At 49.5% G+C, this 20,545-nt stretch overlaps 1 protein-coding gene across 1 annotated transcript in view; it reads right to left on the reverse strand.

The window, feature by feature from the left end:
* The window catches only part of LOC144105186 (uncharacterized), a 55,156-nt gene extending 34,987 nt beyond the window's left edge, over window positions 1-20,169 (reverse strand). The window contains exon 1 of the mRNA XM_077638339.1: window positions 19,942-20,169. Coding sequence (XP_077494465.1) covers window positions 19,942-20,169 — 228 coding nt within the window. The remainder of the gene's footprint in view (window positions 1-19,941) is intronic.
* Window positions 20,170-20,545: the final 376 nt, after the last annotated feature.

Here is a 20,545-nt window from a genome sequence, read left to right on the forward strand (position 1 = left end):
TGCACCTCCTTTTGCGCTTCGCCGCTTTCTTTAAGGACTCCTTTGCGATGTCCCTCGCCACTTGCAAGCGCGATTCTAGCTCAACCTTATAGTCGTCCAGTGAAGCGTATGGGACACGACGGGGGCCCTCTGGCACTTCACTAGGCTGGTCCGGGTCTCGGCCGTAGAGAAGAAAGAATGGCGATTCGCCCGTGCTCTCGTGTGCTGCGGAATTGTAGGCAAACATTGCATACGGGAGCCACAAGTCCCAGTCCCGCTGGTCGCGCGAAACAAAATGCGACAGGAACCCGGCCACGGTTTGGTTCAGTCGCTCCACCGCGCCGTTGCAAGCCGGATGGTACGGTGTTGTCTGCTTCTTAGCGATCTTAAGCAGCTCGCAAACTCTCCTCATTAGCTGCGACACGAAGTTCGTTCCCCGATCTGTCAAGAGTTGCCTCGGGGGTCCATGTCGGAGCACGATCTGTTCGACAAATGCTCTTGCAACCGTGTCTGCCTTCTGATCTGGGAGTGCTACCGCTTCCGCGTATTTTGAAAGGTGGTCGACAAATACTAAAATGTACTTGTTTCCGGAAGTGGTCGTGGGCAATGGGCCCATTATGTCCATACCTGTCCGCTCGAAGGGAGCCGAAACCTCAGGGAACGGCTGAATTGGAGCTGGTCTTCGTCCCTTGGGTGTTTTTCTTTCGAGACAGGAATGACACTTCGCACAGTAGTCTCTAACATCCTGTCGCATGCCACTCCAAAAGTACAAACGCTCCACACGCCTGCGTGTCTTCGCTACGCCAAAATGACCGGCGCATGGCGCATCGTGAAACGCGCGAAGAACCCTTTCTGTCCACGACCGAGGTATGACGACTCTCTCCCAAGCGGTTTTCTCTGGTCTCCCTTTCCTGGTTGGCCTCGTGCGCCGACACAGGGTGCCGTCTTTGCCAATGAAATAACCTAGCTGTTCGGGGTGAGACGGTGCGCCCTCTAAGCTTTCGATTATTCGCTTCAGGTCAGGATCTTTGCACTGCTCTGTGCTTAATTCGGCGGGGTCGACTACGGGGACAAACTCATCTATAGCTGCCACGGCAGCTGTGCGGCTGAGTGCATCAGCATTCAGATGTGTCTTTCCTGACTTGTGCTCAACTTCAAAGCAGTATTCCTGCAGGTGTAGATTCCATCTAGCGAGTCGCGAGCTAGGGTCCCTGACACTCATCACCCATTTCAGAGGATGGCAGTCTGTGACTAGCTTGAATTTGCGGCCGTAAAGGTAGCATCTGAAGTGCTTTACTGCCCAGACAACGGCGAGGCACTCCCTTTCCGTAGCTCCGTACTTTTGCTCTGTGGGGCTCAGCTGTCGGCTAGCAAAAGCAACGGGATGTTCTTTGCCCTCGATAACCTGAGATAGCACGGCACCAACTGCGAACTTTGACGCATCTGTGGCCATAACGAAGGGCAAACTAAAATCCGGGTGGCGCAACAGCGGTGCACTCATTAGCTTCCTTTTCAGGGCCTCAAAAGCATTCTCCGCGTTTTCGTCCCAGCGAAAGGCGACATTTTTGGCTGTTAAGGCGGTGAGCGGCTTAGCGAGCTTGGCGAACTCCTCTATGTGCTTCAACAGGGTGAGTTGTTGGGCTAGTTGGTGTTCGGATTTTCCAGGCATATTTTTAGCGCAATATCTCAGCATTATACAAAACGACAGACGTGTCACTAACGCAGTTCTGACCCCCTTTCCTGATAAAGAAAGCTTCCAAAGTTTCACGGGCAGTTTTTTGACAACTTCTGCCAAGGATTGAAGCACTCCGGAACCGTGGCTCACACTTGGTGCAGGCAATGCAGTGGGCAACTAAATTCGTGCGTTCCTTATTGTAAATATCTTTAGCATGCTCCCGGAGTCGATCGTTTACGCAGCGCCCTGTCTGGCCGATGTACACCTTGCCACATGACAGGGGAATCCTGTACACGACGTTCATAGCGCACTGCACAAACCGTTTTTCGTGGTTCTTTTTACAGCCCCTTTTTTTGTCTTCGCAAGTAATGCGGCGGCTCAGCTGAGCAAGTTTCTTAGGGGCTGAAAAAACCATAGGCACGTCAAACCTATTAGCCACCTTTTTCAGGTTGTGGGATACCTTGTGCAGGTACGGAACCACTTCCGGCTTTTGCTGACCATCCATAGTCTTTGCTGCAGATGTGCGCTTACCAGGATTCATTTTCTTGAGGAGCGTTTCCGCGACTGCCATCACGACCAACCCAGGGAAGCCGGCTGAAAACAGCCTACCCAATTGATGCTCAAAACTTGCCTGCATCTCATGGACACACGACTTCCTTAGCGCCAAATCCAAGCAGAGAGTTGCTATGCCTCTCTTTACTATTTTCGAATGAGAGGAGTCGAACGGCAAGAGCTCTTTTTGTGCTCGGGGAGAATACGCCCAGCAGACGTGCTTTTCCCTGAACATAAGCCTCAAGTCTAAAAACTGAAGAATCCCTTCGACTGGAAGTTCGTAGGTAAAACTGAGCCCTCTGCCATGTAGTTTAAAATCATCAAGAACACACTGTAGTGTTCGCTCATTAGAAATGGGGCAGAGGTTGTTTAAAACAATTAAAAAGTCGTCCATAAAACGAAAAACTTTAAGGACTTTGTCATTGTTAAAATGATTAAAATGATCGTGTAAAGAGCGATCAATATATGATAAAAAAATGTTGCACAAGCCAGGGGCGATGCATGAACCAATGCAAATGCCCTTCTTTTGTAGATAAAACTGGTCGTCAAATTTGATAAAAGTGGAGCGAAGATAAAATTCTAAAAGGCCTAAAAAGTTGTCTACCGTCAAACCTGCAGCATTCTGGAAAGCCACTGCACCATTTTCATCTATGCAATCTTTGACGGCAGCAAACAATTCAGGGTGAGGCACAGCATAAATTTCCTATCGCGTCATCTGCTGTGATTCCAAGTTCCTTGTTAGGTAGCGCTGACGCAGGCCAGATATGTATTTATATGCCTCGATCTTTCTTCAATAAAGCAGTTGTCAGTAGCGCCCGTGCTCGTCTTGTCTGTTCTCGTCCCGTCCTTTGCGCTAAAAATATGCCTGGAAAATCCTCTATGTGCCTTCGGTAGTAACCGATCAGGCCGAGAAACTGCCGGACCTGGCGGACGCTAGTCGGGGATGGAAAATCCGAGACACACCTTAGTTTCTCAGGGTCCGGTCGCACGCCGTCAGCTGAAACAACGTGCCCGAGGTATTTCACCTCGTTTTTGAGGAATTGGCACTTAGAGGGCATCAGCTTGAGACCCGCTGCTCTTAGTCGCACCAAAACCTGCTCAATATCGCGCAAATGGTTATCAAAACTGTCACTGTATATGATAATGTCATCCATATACACGAAGCACAGCCTCCCCAGAAGACCTGCCAGGATAACATCAGCGGTTCTCTGCCAGACAGCAGGGCTGTTGGCCAGACCCATCGGCATTCTTTTCCATTCATAGTGCCCTGAGGGCGTGTTGAATGCCGTTTTCTCGGCATCTGCCGGATCCATTGCTATCTGCCAGAATCCCGCCGCCATGTCCACCACCGTGAAGTACCTGGCAGAGCCCAGCTGAGAAAGCGTCTCCTGTATATTGGGGATGGGGTATGGATCGATGCGAGTTACGGCATTTAGTTTGCGGTAGTCCACTACCAATCGATACGAGCCATCTGGCTTTTCCACCAATAGTACTGGTGCTCCCCAGGGTGACTTTGAGTGTTCGACAATGCCGCGATCAATCAGGTCCTGCACCTGCCGCTCCATCTCCTCACGTTGGGAGTAAGGAATCCTGTACGCACGCTGGTAAACGGGCGATGAAGTGCCGGTTTCTATCCTGTGCTTTATAACGCCACAGCAGCCCAAATCCAGGTTGGACGCGGCGAATACCTCCGAGTAGTCGTTCAGCAAACCAGCCAGAGCCTCCCTCTCCCTGGATTTTACGTGAGAAAGATCGAACGACACCTTTGGAGCAGCCGAAGGACTAGCATGCTCTACAGTTGCGAGTACCGTATCGGTGGGCTCACGTTGCTCTATCGCAGAGGTGAAGAAAGCCAATGTTTTGTTCTTGGGAAGGCTCAGTGGCTGCTGGCTACAGTTAACCACCCGTAGGGGCACTCTGTGGGCGTCATTAACTGTCACGAGGCACGCGGCTGCCTTCAGGCCATTGCTGAGAGAGTCGACCGGCTCAAGCACTCCCACGGCGCCGCTCTCTACATCTGAAGGCACAAACGCGTACAAAATGTGCTCCGACCAAGGAAGGACGACCGCCTCCTCGACCAGCCGGACGGCGACCCGCGAATATACCTTCTCCAATGATCCCACTGTTTGACGGGTGTCAATATCGGTAATGCGAATCTCAGCCCCTCTCCTGTTCAAAAACGGAACTTTTGAGCCGCCCGCATTAACCTCTTCCTCAGAGAATGAGACTACTACCTTCCCTTTTCTCAAAAAATCCTGCCCTAATATACCTGACACTCCGTTTGGCAGAGACACCGTGTCCGGGCATACGTAGCAGGGGTGCTCCAATGCAATTCCGCCGAGAGAGAAGTGTAACCGGTAGAGTCCACTTATGCCAAGAGGATCCCCCGTTATGCCTACAAATTTGGTTGCCATACCACCAGACGCTTCCAACACCTCGCGGTCCCCCTTCCTTCGAAGCGTGTTAAAACTGCTCTCCTTAAGCAATGTCACCTTTGACCCCGTATCTATCAACAATTCCATGCAACAACCATTTAACTTGCAACGCACAACAGGGCATGCCTCGTCGGCCACACAAACTACCACCACCTCATCATCTACTGCTCCCTCCCCACGCTCCTCAGGCTGGGGAGGACTAACTAGTTTTTTGACTCGGTATCTGGAGCCCCGCTGTAGGCTTGCTTAGGGCGTGTCTCGCCTGCTTCTCTTTGTGGCTCCCCACGGCGCACGTTTTGGCAGAACCTGGCGATGTGTCCGCGACCCTGGCAAGCGAAGCATACGATTTCTTCAAAATCTCGCATACCGCGCCTGTAGCTTTGTGGCGGTCTCCGGTTTCCAGCGAATGGGCGCTGTTGAGCGCGCGCTTCAACCTGGCATTCTACCTGCTGAGATAGCAGCTGTTCTAAGCGATCTAACCGCTCTGTCAAGAGAGCAACCTCAGGGTTGAGCACCGCTCTCTCTATGACGCGTACTCTCGCTGCGGCTGTCGTTAACGCCTCATTTTGTTCCTCATCCAATGCGGCCTCCACGGCTTGGTCGAAATTGCTCGGCTTGCGCGAGAGCACGAACCGGCGCACGGGGTCTTGCAGACCAGCCACGAACAAAGCGGTCATTTCCTCTTTAAGTATATCCTCCGCATATTTCTTCTTAAGCTGGTCTCCTTCCTCCTCCCTGCTTAACGTATCGTGCGCTAGGCGCTGAAGCCGCGACGCAAATGTTCGCACGTCCTCCCCTACCATCTGTCCGGCGTCACGGAACCTCTGTACCCGCACGTGACGTGGTTCCGTGTCGAAATGCTCAAACGCGAGCTTCTTAAATTCCGCAAATGATTTTGTGGATTTTACTTTTTCGTCTCGCCATGCAAAATCATGAGCAGCTCCTGCCATCTTACACCTCGCCATTCCCAGCATTTGAGCATCGGACCATCCCCCCATTTTCCCAATCTCTTCTAGCATGGAAAAGAAATCGCAGATTGGAACCCCTGTCTTATCTCCTGTAAACGTCGGAACGACGCTTCCTAATGCCAGCATGCTTGCTCCGAGCGACGGCTGTGGAGTGGGAGCTCCCTCAGATAAAGACATTTTTTTTTCAAGCCCTCCAGTGCCTCAAGCCTCTCAAATGGGGGTAAAAGTCCCACAATCAGTCCCGTGATTCCCTTTTGATTACAATTTTGAAGTCATGAATGTCACAGCATTCAGAGGACATTTGCTTTTGAGACCCCACTTCTGACACCAGTGTGATGACCCCCATAATGCGCAGGTCCACACGGGACGGCGAGGCAAAGAGACACCGTATGGCTCAGTTTAAACAAACAGGTATATTCAATAATTACACATGATTAAGGTTATACATCAGAGGCTGGGGCGTCCGAGCTTACGTGCCGACGACTTCATGGGGGCGATGGAGCGGCTCCGGAGTTGGGCTCGAGCGGTTGCTGGCAGAAGCTGCACGCCGTCGGGCTTCGGCGCTGAAGGCCCTCTTCGCTAACGATGTCGTCCTGAGCGTGTATGCAGTAGAATTTCAATAGTCGTCCGTTTCTTCGAGGATGGTTCACAAACCCTTCCTCTAGTGTAGTTCGGCTTGGAAGATGAACAGGAGGCGAGCTTGTAGATGATGACAGCAGAGCATGATTTTACAACAGAACAAACTTTGCACTACTTTACTCATCGACCGGGCAGGTTAGTGCCTAATTAGCATCACATTACATGCTAAGCATGGAGCCCCAGCTCAGACTGGACTGCATCCGTTTACATGTGCTTTTAAGCACTTGATTAACAAAGGACTAAGGGCGGTCATTTCCAGTGGCCCGCCCAAAGCATCAATTCTCCAATCCAAAATAACATGCGAGATGGGGACCACCCCTTGGGTTGGGCTTAGCCTCGACCCCAGAGTCTGTTAACAATACAAACTAAATAAACAACAAAAACGCCACCACTCTCTCTAAAGTGAGAGTATACACAGGCTCTCTCTTCGGAGCTAATTCACTAGCGCCTGTCTTTCCACATTCTTGGCGAGTACTGCCTGTCTGTCTGACAGGTGTCCGTCACGGCCCTTCTGGGAAGCTGTGGGTGCCTTCCCGGCGATAGCCCACGACAAAGGGGGGGGGAGGGAAAGAATGTTGTCTTCGCGGTAGCGCATAGCGTCGGCTGTGGTACGGCGCGCTCTGGCCCGCTGACAGCTCCCTTGTCCTGGAATGTGCCCGGAAATTGGGGAGGATAAAGCCTGTTTCCCCGGGGCGGCGGCGGGTCCGGTTGTTCTGGTCGTCACTCAAAGAGCATGGCTGGGTAATTGATGATGCCGCTGTCACGGGTCTCCGTCTACGCCGCGCCGTCGAACGTGGATCCTCGTAGCACACACGGAATGTCACAGTTCAGTAAACAAAGCATAGTCGATTAATGGCAGAGAATGACGAAGAGTGCAACAACAATCAGCAGACAAGAAGTGGAAAGATGAGGAAACTGCTCTCTCCTGGCTGTTATTGCATTGTTTACCATTCTCTGCTCTGCAAACAGACAGGCAGCTTTCTCAAATGACAGAAATATACTGACAACTTAGCTGGAATTCATATTAGTGAACGTCACCACTAAGAAAGCTTGTCTTATCTGCACAGGGGCACCACAGGCAACCAGCAGGGGCTGTCATGTGATACAGTTGTGCCAGGGCCATCTGGACAGCAGACCACAAACACTGGCACTGACTGCACAGAGTACTACACCAATTATATGACATGTTCCTGATGCCGTCGACGAGGACACATTTTACGCTGCTGCTGAGGTACCAGCAGAAGACATAGGCACTGTCGTCACAGCTGCTTATGTGCTAGTAAGTCCACTATCCTTCAACAGCACACAGTCAGATGCAGAGGATGGCCAGACAGCCACAGCAGCAGGTGAAGAAGCTTCTACACACAACGGCCACCAGCTGCAGGACCAGCCGACAGTGAACGAGGCTGCACCTATCAACATATAGTATGGTGGAGCAGCCATAAAAAGAATGTAAACCAATAAGCTCCTGCTTGCAAGTAGCAGTCACTAGCAGCAACACACCACACCAGTCAGCAGCACACGGCGGCCATCAGCACCAGCAACAGGACAGCCTGCAGCCCTGCCGGCGGCAGTCACAGTCAATGCAGCAGGCTGGGCACCTACAGGAGGTGATCCAACTTAATCGTGAGAATGTTGAGCTAGAGACAGCTTCTCTACAGGCACAAAAAAGGGCAGCTGAGACTGTTCAGGCAACAGCACAGACTGCAGCAGATGCAGTAACTAAGATGGTGCATGCAGCCGAACATTTCATTAAGTTTAACGACGCATCTGTTAAAACAATTGAAAAGTTTGGCTGCCTAGCTGATGCACTAACAGAACTGACACAGGTCCAGACAGAATGTGCGATGATAGATTTATAAAACGCCAAACAAAAGCACATGGAGTACCAGAGCTCACAAACTTTCTTTACTTAGAAACTTCGCACTGGTTGCCTTGGCGAGCATCATTACATTTGAAGTGTTTAGCTATAATGTTTTACTTGTACCTCTCCTATGCATGTTCTTTTTTTAATGTGTGCAGCACTCTCTGTTCATCATGACTGACCGACTCGCCCAACAATGCATTCTCTTAAGTACTGCATAATGTTTATTGTACAGCATGTGCAACCGAAGCGGTGGCCTTGTGTTAGAGTATCCGCCTATTCGGGAGGTGCTGGGTTCGATCCACTGCGCCGCCGGGTACCCACCAGTTTTTTGATGGGTACAAGATTTCCCCCGGCCTGGTGCTCGGTTCTTCAGGGGTAAGATGCTTGGGAAAAGGGTCCTGGACCAAACCGTTGCCTTAACGGATCAGAGATAAGTTCCGCTGGCAAGCAACCCTTAATCCACCTCGTGCGGTAAAAGCCCATTTGTGGCTCTTTTTTTACGGTTTGGTCCAGGACCCTTTTCCCAAGCATCTCACCCCAAAGGAGCCGAGCAGCAGGCCAGGGGAAATCTTGTACTTATTAGAAAACCGGTGGGTACCCGGCGGCACTGGGGATCGATCCCAGCACCTCCTGAATGCGAGGCAGATGCTCTACCACAAGGTCACTGCTTCGGTTTTACTTGTACCTCTCCTATGCATGTCCTTGTTTATATGTATTGCACACATATAAAAAAGGACGAGAAAGGTACACATCAAGCGCTTGTTGTAAATCCTTCTCGTCCTTGTTTACATGTGCGCAGCACCCTTTGTTCATCATGACTGACCGACTCGCCCAACAATGCATTCTCTTAAGTACTGCATAATGTTTATTGTACAGCATGTGCAACCTCAGCAGATATTTTCACCCGTAGTTGCTCTGTGATTTAAGTAGACAAGTTTCCACTGTGCATTTCATGCACAGTATGTGTGATGCGTTTTGACAGCGATACAACGTTTCTGTGATACGTTCTGACTGACATTTTTGAATGTGATGCATTTTGACTGTGATGCGTCCTGACTATGATATGTTTTCGTTTGGCTTGTGGGGGTTTGACGTCCCCTTGGGACGTTAAACCCCCACAAGCCAAACGGGATGCTGGGAGGGATGCTGCAGCGAAAGGTGGTGAAATTTCGACCGCCTGGGGTTCTTTAACGTGCACTGACATCGCAGAGTACACGGGCCTCTAGATTTTCGCATCCATTGAAATTCTACTGCCGCCGCCGGGATTGAACCCGCGTCTTTCGGGTCAGCAGCCGAGCGCTATAACCACTGAGTCACCGCGGCGGCTTGTGATATGTTTTGACAGTAAAATAAGTTACTTACGTGCAATAGGGATCACAGCTTGCTTGGCCCTGCTTTGCCATGAAATATACTTCCTTTAAAGAAAAGATATGCAGAGTGAGTTGGGTGGGAAGCATGTGTCAACACTAGCATATTTAATGACCATTATTGCTAGTTCTAAGTTTTTTGTTTGCTCCCATGTATTCATTGCCGCCCGAGAAATTATTCTCCTCGTGTAACGGCGTATGGTAAATTTAAAATCACTTAGTATAGTATCAGCATTCGTGATAATGATGGCAAGGGCGATAGACTGCCTGTTCTGCCATTTCTGAGGCTCGTTTTAGTAGTGCCGGAGACTATCAGTCTGACTTGTGTGTCCATCGCCGATGGTGCGAACGCTTTTTTCTCTGGGTTTTCTGCGACATCTGCATATAGCACTTATTCATGTTAGCTTTACATTCTGTGTAGAGCTTTTGCCGTAGCTTTCCTGCTCTCATCATGGTGAGCAGTTACTAGTGTTTGCCAAAGCCAATTCTAACAAGTACTCCTTGCGCTTCAAAACCCTGCACATCGGCTCAAAACGCTATGTATTTGACGCATCATCCCAAACCGCTAAGGAAATAGCATAGCAATTGCCCCGTCACAAAACCTTAACAAATCGTCGACCCGCTCCACCACACAATGTTCTCTCGTTTTCGATAATATTCACTAACATCCGTAGTCTTCTTCCAAAGCACGAACTCATATCAAACATCACGTCGTCATCCGGAAGCAACATACTAATACTAACAGAAACTTGGCTAAATAGTGACGTAACGGATGCGGAAATTTTGGCCGATTTACCCAACTTCGAAGTGTATCGAAACGATCGGAAAGGCAAACGGGGGGGCGGTGTTTTCGTTGCCATTCATCGAGGCATATCATGCTCTGTTGTTGACGTCGCATCCGACATTGAAGCCATATGGCTCATCTGTCGCGCTCCCCCCGTAACAGTTCTGCTTGGCGTTTGCTACAGGCCCCCCCAGACTAGTCCAGACTTCCCACGTCATCTGAACAACATCCTTCATAAACTTGTTTTCACATATCCAAATGCCCGTATTCTTCTTTTTGGTGATTTTAACTACCCGGATATTGATTGGCAGAACATAGCTAGTTCCACAATAACGTGTCATGCAGAGGCGAAGAACTTCATCGATGTCTGTTTAAATTTTAACCTCACTCAATTAATTTCCCAACCAACCCGTGCCTCACGAGAATCAGCAAACACACTCGACCTGATACTAACAAGCAGCCCCGAGAATGTATCATCCATTAGTTACCTTCCTGAAATCAGCGATCACAAAGTCATGCACGCTTTATTCTCATTTACCTCGACTCAAAAACAGACATCCGATAAAACGATACACCTCTACGATAAGGGTAACTATAATACAATAACTGAAGAACTTAACACCTTTTTTCCTAAATACGTATCCGCATTTCACACTCGCTCAATTCATGAAAACTGGCTGATATTCAAGAACAAATTAAATCATCTCACTAATATGTTCGTACCAAGGATTACCTTTCATACTAATCGCAATAAACCATGGTTTATCCAGCACTTAAAACGACTCGAAAACAAAAAGAAACGATTGTTTCGTACCGCCAAACGAAACGACACGCCTGCCGCATGGGGAAAATACTTCGAGGCCGAAAAATCGTACCTACTTTCTGTTCGTAACGCCAAGTACTCATTTTATCACAATGACTTACCAAACTTACTTATAAGAAACCCCAAGCGATTCTGGCAAGTTTTAAACCCAACACATCCTCCCGATATTAAACTGACGAATGATTCACATGAAGCAGTGATTGACCGTGATTGCGCAGAAATATTTAACCATGCATTCACATCTGTGTTCACTACCGAACCCAACGCACTTTCACAATTACCACCCTTTAACTTAGAAACCCCCATGCCGGCAGTCACGTTCGTCGAAGAAGGCATTTCATCCATAATTCGTAATATGAAACTTTCATCATCAGCTGGTATGGAGCTGATTAATTCAAAACTATTGAAAAACGTGGAATCAATTTGTGCATCATATTTATGTCTCATTTTCTCACAGTCACTCTCCTCAGGAATTTTGCCTCTTGATTGGAAAACGGGGAAGGTCGTTCCAGTCTACAAATCAGGTAACAGAGACTCGCCCTTGAATTACCGCCCCATTTCATTGACTAGTGTGCCTTGTAAAATCATGGAACATGTCATCTACTCACAAATCGTAAACTTCTTGGACCGAAACCATTTCTTTCACCCCTCACAACATGGGTTTCGTAAGGGCCTCTCTTGCGAAACCCAACTAGCGCTTTTCCTTCACGACTTGCACACTAATCTAGACCGTAATATGCAGACAGACACCCTCTTTCTTGATTTCGCCAAAGCTTTTGACAAGGTTCCCCACCGCCGGCTATTACTAAAACTCTCAAAGCTGAACCTACCCCCTAATACTCTCAAATGAATTAAAGAATTCCTAACTAACCGTTCTCAGTCAGTCTATCTTAACGGCCATCTGTCTACATCTCTCCCGGTTACTTCAGGGGTCCCACAAGGTTCTTTCCTCGGTCCCCTCCTATTCTTAATATATATTAACGACTTGCCCCTGCATGTTTCCTGTAGTATTCGAATTTTCGCAGATGATTGTGTTATTTACCGCACCATTAATAACTGTCACGATCAATACACTCTTCAGACAGAGCTTAACAACGTATTAAATTGGTGTGATAACTGGCTAATGTCCCTCAATCCTACTAAATATAAACCCATCTCCTTCACTCGTCGTCACAATCCATATCTCTTTCATTATTCAATTTATAACACACAGATTGAGCAAGTACAATCATATAAATATCTAGGAGTCACCCTCTCTTCTAATCTATCATGGCAGGTTCATATTGGTAACATCATTTCAGCATCAAACAAAACACTCGGTTTTATAAAACGTCACCTTCGTCTTGCCCCACCAAATGTTAAATTGCTCGCGTATAAATCACTTATAAGACCCAAATTAGAATATGCATCCCCCATCTGGAGCCCACAACAAGCATATCTAATCACCGCATTGGAAGCTGTGCAGAATCGTGCTGCCCGATTCATTCATTCCTCATACTCATATGACGTCAGTGTCTCATCCTTGAAAGCTACATCCGGACTGCCACCCCTCTCTTTTCGTCGTCGCATTGCTAGCCTCACCCTTTATCACAAATTCTTTTATTCTTCTCTCAATCAAGCACCGTATATCGCCGCCGCATCACGCATATCTCACCGCACCAGTCATCCCCTTCAAGTTGCCCGCCCACTATCACTCACCACTACGTTTTCAGCTTCGTTATTTCTTCTAGCAGCCACGGACTGGAACGGCCTACCCCATGACATCGTCGCCATCGCTTCAACATCTGCTTTTCAAGAAAGCGTAACAGATCACCTTCAATGTTAAATTACCATCGCTGTTTGTTTTCCTCACTACAAATGTAATCCCACCCCTTATGCAACACCCCCTGAAATGGGGGCCTTGAAGGAATAAAACTGAACTGAACTGAACTGAGCAGACATTCTTAGGTATAGTGGCGCGACTAGTATTGCCTGAGCGATGCGTTTAGGCATTTGTGTCCTGATGTCAAGTGGTGGCAGCTTGATGCCTATTCCTAGGCGATGAAATATGGCCCTTCCTGCTTTGGTGTGGGAAAGCAGACCTCATTGCATTGTTTAGTGTGCTTCCTTAATCTCATCTAGGGTGTTGTGTACTCCTAGGCCCAGCAGTCTGTCGGCAGAGGTATACTTCGGTAGCCTTAACACAACCTTGCATGCGTGTCAAATTATACCCTCTAGTTTGGCTTTGTCATTGCTAATTTCAGGTATGGGAATGCGCCCACAAGCCTGCTTAGTACAAATGCTTGTACTGTTCTGCATAGTTCTTTCTCCTTCACTCGTGTCCTTTTGTTCCCAATTTGTCTTGTTAGTCTTACTGTCATGTTGGCGGTTGTCTTTAGTCTTTATAATGTCTCTTGTCCTTCCTGTTTGACTGAAGGAAGAGTCCATGGATTCTTATAGTTTAAACTTGCTTTACAGGAGGCCCTTCCACCCAGATGTCAAGTGAGACGGATGTTTGTAATTTGTGTAATTTCTGGCTCGACGGCCTCGTGGTGTGTCTCTGATTCGCTGCTTTACCAGTCAGGTCTTCTATTATTTGAGGACAACGTTACCTAATGCACCAGAAGAAACTAAGCTATTAATGTACAAATCCTTAATTCGCCCCGCAACTGAATACGCGACTCCCGTCTGGAATATTCATTAACAATGTGAAATTATTCAAATTGAGAGCGTCCACAGGAAAGCCATCAGGTTCATATACCGTCAATATGATCGGCATTTTTCACCTTCTTGTGCCTTGTCTGCTTTTAATCTAACCCCCTTGTCCGTTCACCGTCATGTGGATTCACTGCAGTTCTTGCACTGCATCGTCAATTCACTTTATCAAGTCACAACTAGCGTTTACCTTACCCGATATTCTCCGATCACCCAGAGGAGTCATCACAGCCTTAATGTTAAGCCATGCTTTGCCCGTACTAATAATTTCAAACACAGCTTTTCTCCTGGTACCGTTGAACATTGGACCTTAATTCCTGGCATAACGCGGTCTCTTAAATTGAAGCCACTTTTAATAGCGATCGATGCCACATGACGTTTCCTTTTGTGTTGTGTTCATTGTGCATTGTATCAATTTATTAGTTACAGCCTATCACATTGTTCGCACTATGTATTCAAACATGTTAGGTGCAATCTTCTGTATGTGTGTGTCTGTGTTTTTGTTGTATGTTGCTGTTTTCACACGAATTGTTAACCCCACTCCTGCAATAGCCCCAATAAAGGTTGCACAATGTGAAAATAAATACATTTCTACAGCTTGTTGCAGTGTGTCCTCTATCTGACCATTGCTGCGAATTTTCGTTCATAAAGTGATATCATCTGCATAGAATATGAGTCGCAGCCCTGGGAGAGCAGCTAATTTAGGAGGAATTTAGATTAGGTAGCGTTGTCAGTTTGCCTAGATATGCATGTTGAGATGCTTTCACCACACATTTTACCTCAGGATTTCAATGAATTAAATTGTACTCACAGTGAGAAAAGTGCTGTTGCACAAGAGCACTGCGGACTGCACTGCCATCCTCGTTTCCACAGTTTGGCACAGCCGCAACATCAGGTGGCACCTGACACGCTTCGTCATAGTGGCATGCATACTTTTTAGCCACATTGTGCAGCACACAGCACGCCACAATGATGGCAGGGCATCGGTCTGGAGCCATCCGCTGCTCTGCATGCAGGCAGTGGAATCTTCTTTTCAGCTGCCCTATGGTCCTGTAACAAAAGATTGCGGCAGTGCTCTTGTACCACCGCTAATTGAGCGACGTGTCCTGAGACGCTACATAAATCTGGCCACTACGGTCATTGAATGGAAGCCCTATGAAGGACATCAAGAGCAATTATCTGTGGTGCAGATCGAGGTATACCGAGTTTTATTTTTCCTTGTTTATATCACGGCAGAAAATGAGGGCACTCTGAGAGGTCTGGTGACTGATTGGGCAGGCTCGTGCAGAATCACGACAGAGGGCCCGAGGATGGAACAGGCAAAAAATGATGGGTCGGCGCTCATCCTCTTGTTCACCTGTCCCATCCTTTGTGTTGGTTGCCATGAGTTCGAATGAGGACAACACTGGAATGAACACATACAGCAAGTAGGAGGAACACAGCCTTAGTGCTGACTGCACAGTTTTTATGTTCATGAAAAGATGTACTAATGTGAAGCCTTTGTGAATGCTTCGGGCTATAACCTCACGCCGTACTTTACTGATTTATGTTTTATCATGCGCAATTATAATGTCATGTGAATCAACAAATGACTAAACAAAACCTTTAAAAATGTGGCAGTACAGTTACACTAATTCAAATGTCGCCACTTGCTTGCACTGTGACAAAATGATGAATGTCAACCACTGTACATAAACAGCAGAAAAATAACTTGGGAGGTAACTGAAGGCTATGAGCAATTGAACTGTACAAATGACTTTGTGCGGACATTTTTTCTGGTGAATCTTCCAACGCACTCATACCATTGCATGATTTTAACACAACGATATAATCATAAAATGCCTAGCAACGTCTCGGCACGGGCTTCTCATTATTTCACTTATGCGCACGGTGCACTGGGAAAGGCAAAACCGACAGGCAAGACTTTCTCGTATGCTGACTGCGCGTTGACGAACCTTTCCACCACTGCCCTCGTAGTGCCGTGCGCTGCATTGTAGCGCCTCTTCCCAGGAGTGTCTGGCGTCCGTAATGGGGTCATCAGCCATGGCTTGCACGGGTACCCGCTGTCTCCCAACAGCAGGCCGGTGTACAATCCCCTGTCAAAGCGTTCGGCAAGGGTGCTGTTGGCAAGCACCCGCGCGTCGTGCGTTCCACCTGCCCACTTGGCGACGACGTCGAGGATCCGGCAGTTAGCGTCGACTACGAGCTGAACGTTGATGGAGTGGTAAAAATGCCTGTTGACGTAGGCCTCCTCGTTCAGCCCGGGTGCCTGGATCCTCACGTGCGTGCCGTCTATTGCTCCCACCACGCCGAGGGCCAGCTGGAAAATACAGAACACAAGTAACTGCTGTTCCATATCGATGTCATGCGGGATCACACTTGTGGGCACTTCCGAGCCTTCCTACACAAAAACTTCTAGCTCTAGCGCACAAATCCCACGGCACCGCAGGCGAAAAGTAGCCCACCGCAGGCGAAAAGTAGCCCACCGCTGGGAACACGATAAACGGCGCAGTTGCTGCCCAAAACGCGATTTTCGCACCTCCGTCTTGCTATCGCAACGTTAACAATTTTGTGCAGCGCGCAATAATGCTCTGTGCAAGTGGTCATGTTACATCGTGTCTTTAGACTGTGCGCTGCTTGTTTTCTTGCAACCGAAAGCGATAACTGCTATCGAGCATTTCTTCCGTACTTTTCCGTGCTGCAATTTCCTTGCGAAAGCGCCTGCATAGAGGCGCCTGCCTGGCTAGGAAGCAGAGGCAGCCGCTGCGCACGGCGTCGTAGAAGCAGGCTGCAGGGAGCCGAAACGCCCACAATAAAGCTAGAAAAAATCGCGAAGGGTTAAAGCGAGGCTTACCGTTTCCAAGCGGCGCTGTGGTGGACGAGGGCAAGAGCAACTCGCCGAACGGTGCGGCTGGCAGTCGACTCGTGCACGTTGAGCGTATCTCCGGCCGTGATCAGAAAGCCGCCGGTGGCGAAGAACTTCAGCGCGACCAACACTTGCTGCTCAACACTCAAAGCGTAGCTCCGGCAGGTTGGATGCTCGAGGTCGTCGCGCAGCAGCTCGGCGAGGTACGCGATGCCAGCGCGGCCAAACCGAAATCGCCTTCGCAGCTCGCCCTCGTCGAGAATTTCGAAAATGTTGGTCCGGTCCCGGAACACACGCTCACGACGCAACAGGCGCTCGGCGAGCATCTCGAGGCGGACCAAACGCAAGACAGACATGTTGGATATGGCTGGAGAAGATTGAGACTAGACTGCTCGACTGCAGCTTGGGTTCCAGCCTTTTTCCAAACTTCATTCTGGTCTACTTCCAGTCTACTTTCTTTCGTGCAAGCGACTTGTCGGCTAGGGAAGATTAAGCCTCCAATGAGTTACGATTTAGCATGAAGACTAGATTAAGCCTGGACTAAAAAGTTTTGTGCAAGTGGCCCCTGGCCCTGCCTTGGCCCTGCTCGCGCGTCGCGCTTTGCGCATGCGCAGACAGGATCCAGCGTACGCCCGTGCGCGTAGGCGCTCCGCCGGTACGCGTAGGATGTGTCCATCGAGTTGGAGCTTTACTTGCTGTCTAAAGATGGCGGAGCTGATGTACGCGGGTGAGCGAGTTGTGCTCTTGCGGACGTCGGACTGTACCCGGAGTATAGGAAAGGAAAAATGTGAGTCATTCCATTATGTTAATTGGTACGCAAACTTGTGGCCAATTGATCTTCGTGGACGTGCGATTCCTAGCAGTGAATCACGCAGAAGAAAATCGTGCAGTTGAGAGCTTTGCTACAGCAGGGGTCGCTGTAGGTCTGCTTACGTAGTCTGCTTACGTGATCCGGCATCTGACGACGCCGGATTTTAATTAGCACCTTGATTTTAGGGATGAATATTCGTCGCTTTCATTGGGTTCCTCGACGGGCGTTAAGACGGCTGGCGTGACGGTTAAAAAATGTGTTTTTTTTGCTGCTGTATTAGTTGCATCAACTCTTTGGCGTACATTCTTTTTTATCTCTACAGTCTCAGAACAAACGCACCGGCATGTTGCTAATTGATTTCAGTCTTCCCAGGATTAAAGCTCGCTGCTGTCTTTAGGTTTTTCGCCGTCTCCGAGTACCACGTACGGCAGACAGCAGGTTTAATGACAACCAAGGGGTTTACAGTTGCAGCGTATATTAGCCGTATCGCAATTCGCGCATATTGATTACAGTCTTTCGTATTCTTTCTTATGTTTACAGGACCATCTGGACGAGCACGTTCGAGGAGCATGTAGAGTTTAGCATCGTCTTTAGCGTAGTCTTTAGCGTCGTCTTCAGAGAGCGGCCCCGTCTGCTGCAAGTAGACTGACTGATAGGCGCATCCACCAGTCGATTTACGCACAATGCCATTGCAGAAAAAAAATATGCAAACTTGCTGAAAACACGTTTTTAATGACCGTTATTGCTTAGTTTGAGAAAAAGTATGGTACAACTGCTCATAAGCTTTAGTGACATTATTATGTCGCCAGGCGGCATGAGCAGTAGACAAGTTATATGGACATGAAGACGGCTTCCTAGACGTCACACTAGACGTCTTGTTAGACGTCTAGAGTATTGGAACGCACCCTTGGTCGCCGCGTGATGGGCAGAGGCAATGGCCTGTCCACGCAGCCTGCAATGTCCTTCATTTACGTGGCTGTTCGAAGCCGCCGCCGCGGCGCCGCTGCACCCCTTCTGTTCCGTGCGCATCATCGTGAGGTAAGTCGTTGCCACGCAGGTTGCAGTTCTACCCCTAAAGCCCCAACTCGATGCACACATCCTAGGTGTACGGCGGAGCGCCTACGCGCCCAGCGCCGCGCCGTGCCAAGCGTCGAGAAAAGTCATACACCTCCATGCTCCCTGTGCTGGGGCGTTCTCCCTCTCGAGCCGACCGAAGGAATTTCAAGCGTGAAGAAAGGGGATTTGGGGGGCGCTGAAAGGACAACTTAAACCGCGAAGAAAAGTTCCAGGAACCTGGGATAGGTTCAAGCCATAAAGAAAAGAGTCCCCGAGAGCCCCCGCCGTCCTCCTATTGTTGTAAACCGGACCCCGCTTCCGACGCGCGCGCAAGCGCGCGCGCTCAGGCGCGGATATCTGACATGGACAGATATCTGCCCCTGCTCGCGCCTGCGCGCGCGTCGCGCTTTGCGCATGCGCAGACAGGATCCAGCGTACGCCCGTGCGCGTAGGTGCTCCGCCGGTACGCGTAGGATGTGTCCATCGAGTTGGGGCTTAAGCCGTCGCCGCGACGCCTCGCTGCCTTCGTGAACGCAGTGGCCGCCCCCCTCCCCTACCTGCTGCCGCATGATATTGCATTCAGATAGGCCGACAATCTGCAAGAGGACACCATATTTTATGGGTACCATCGAGTGCCACACATCCACGCACACGCACGCGCACGCACACAAACGGTTTTAGGTAAGGTTTTCGCCTATAAGAAAAGCCCGCAAATCGCGACAAAAAAAAATTTGAGGACTCTTAAGCTTTGGCTTTAAGAGTGGAACGCGACAGCGTCTTGCAGCACTGCCAGGGAGTCCACAGAACGCCATCGCCCGTTCGGCGCGACGCCTTGTCTGCAATACTTACGGCGAAATGGACGCGCGGAGCGGCAAACCACGCAGCGGAGAGCCCGAGAGAGGGAGTGCTCGCGTCAGCAGCAGCGCGCAGGAGGGGGAGCGCCGGCTAGCCTCCCTCTGAGCGGTGGCAGGACTAGCATCCCAGCAGGGCTCGACTCTAGTCGGGCGCGGCCTTCGGCAGCGCTCCCGCGCTAGCCTCGCAGCCGGGCCCCAACTCGGGCAATGGCGACGTAATGTCATCACGTGGTATCTGTTTGCGCAGTGGGGTACATTGCGAGGAGTAGGAGGCGGAAGAATGCGAGGAGGATTTTTCGCGGGCGGCCAACGCCACCGACACCGGCTTTTCTGCGGCACGAGCTCCTTAACGCTATCGCGTTAAAACAGGCGTCTATAATGGGCATCTGGCAGCAGCCGAGTGCGAACCTCTCGGTAAAGTATGTTGGATTCTGTGCGATACGTGCATTGAGGAGAAGCCTACGTATGCTTCGGTGCCACATGGTCGCGTTTGGGGAACAGAAGCTACAGCTCGCGTTGAAAACAGACGCGAAACTCTGCCTCTCGTATGTCCGCCGGGCTGGCCCCGTACCCTTTGGCCAGGGGGAAGGCGCAGGGCAGCGGCTATCTGGGCGGCCGTGTCCCCACGGGCTCCCACAAGGAGCTCCTCCAGTGTACTAGCCACGGCGTACGGAGACAGAACCACGTTGGCGTCCGACGCTCCCGCAGAGCGCCGAAGCTCGTGCAGAAGGTCGATGCCTAGCTGGAGAAGGCCACGAGAGATGTCCATGTCCGTATCGGGCGACAGCGCCGGAGGCATCCTGCAGTAAAGCACTGCCAATTCAATTTCTTCTATGGGCATTGTCTACCCCAACGTCCCTCCAATTATCTTGTATTTTTACAAGTATCCTTAATTTACCAATATCCAAGGTAAGTTGGTGGGAAAAACACCGACCTGGAGGACGTCAAGTTGGACTGCGTCAACAACATCAGATTTTCACGTTGTTGAACAGTTAAATTAGATTATAGAGAAAAAGCAGGAAACGCTGCAAGATGAGCCCGAAATAAATCATGTCTAAGGTGCCTTCCTACATAAACGCAGCCGCGTTGAAAATAGGAAAGCAAAAAGATTGATAGGGCTTATTTGAGGGCGGTCCGGCAATTTTGGTCTCTGAAAAGCAAGCGGCCTATATTTA

Source organism: Amblyomma americanum, chromosome 9 (genome assembly GCF_052857255.1).
Source record: "Amblyomma americanum isolate KBUSLIRL-KWMA chromosome 9, ASM5285725v1, whole genome shotgun sequence".
Lineage (NCBI taxonomy): Eukaryota > Metazoa > Arthropoda > Arachnida > Ixodida > Ixodidae > Amblyomma > Amblyomma americanum.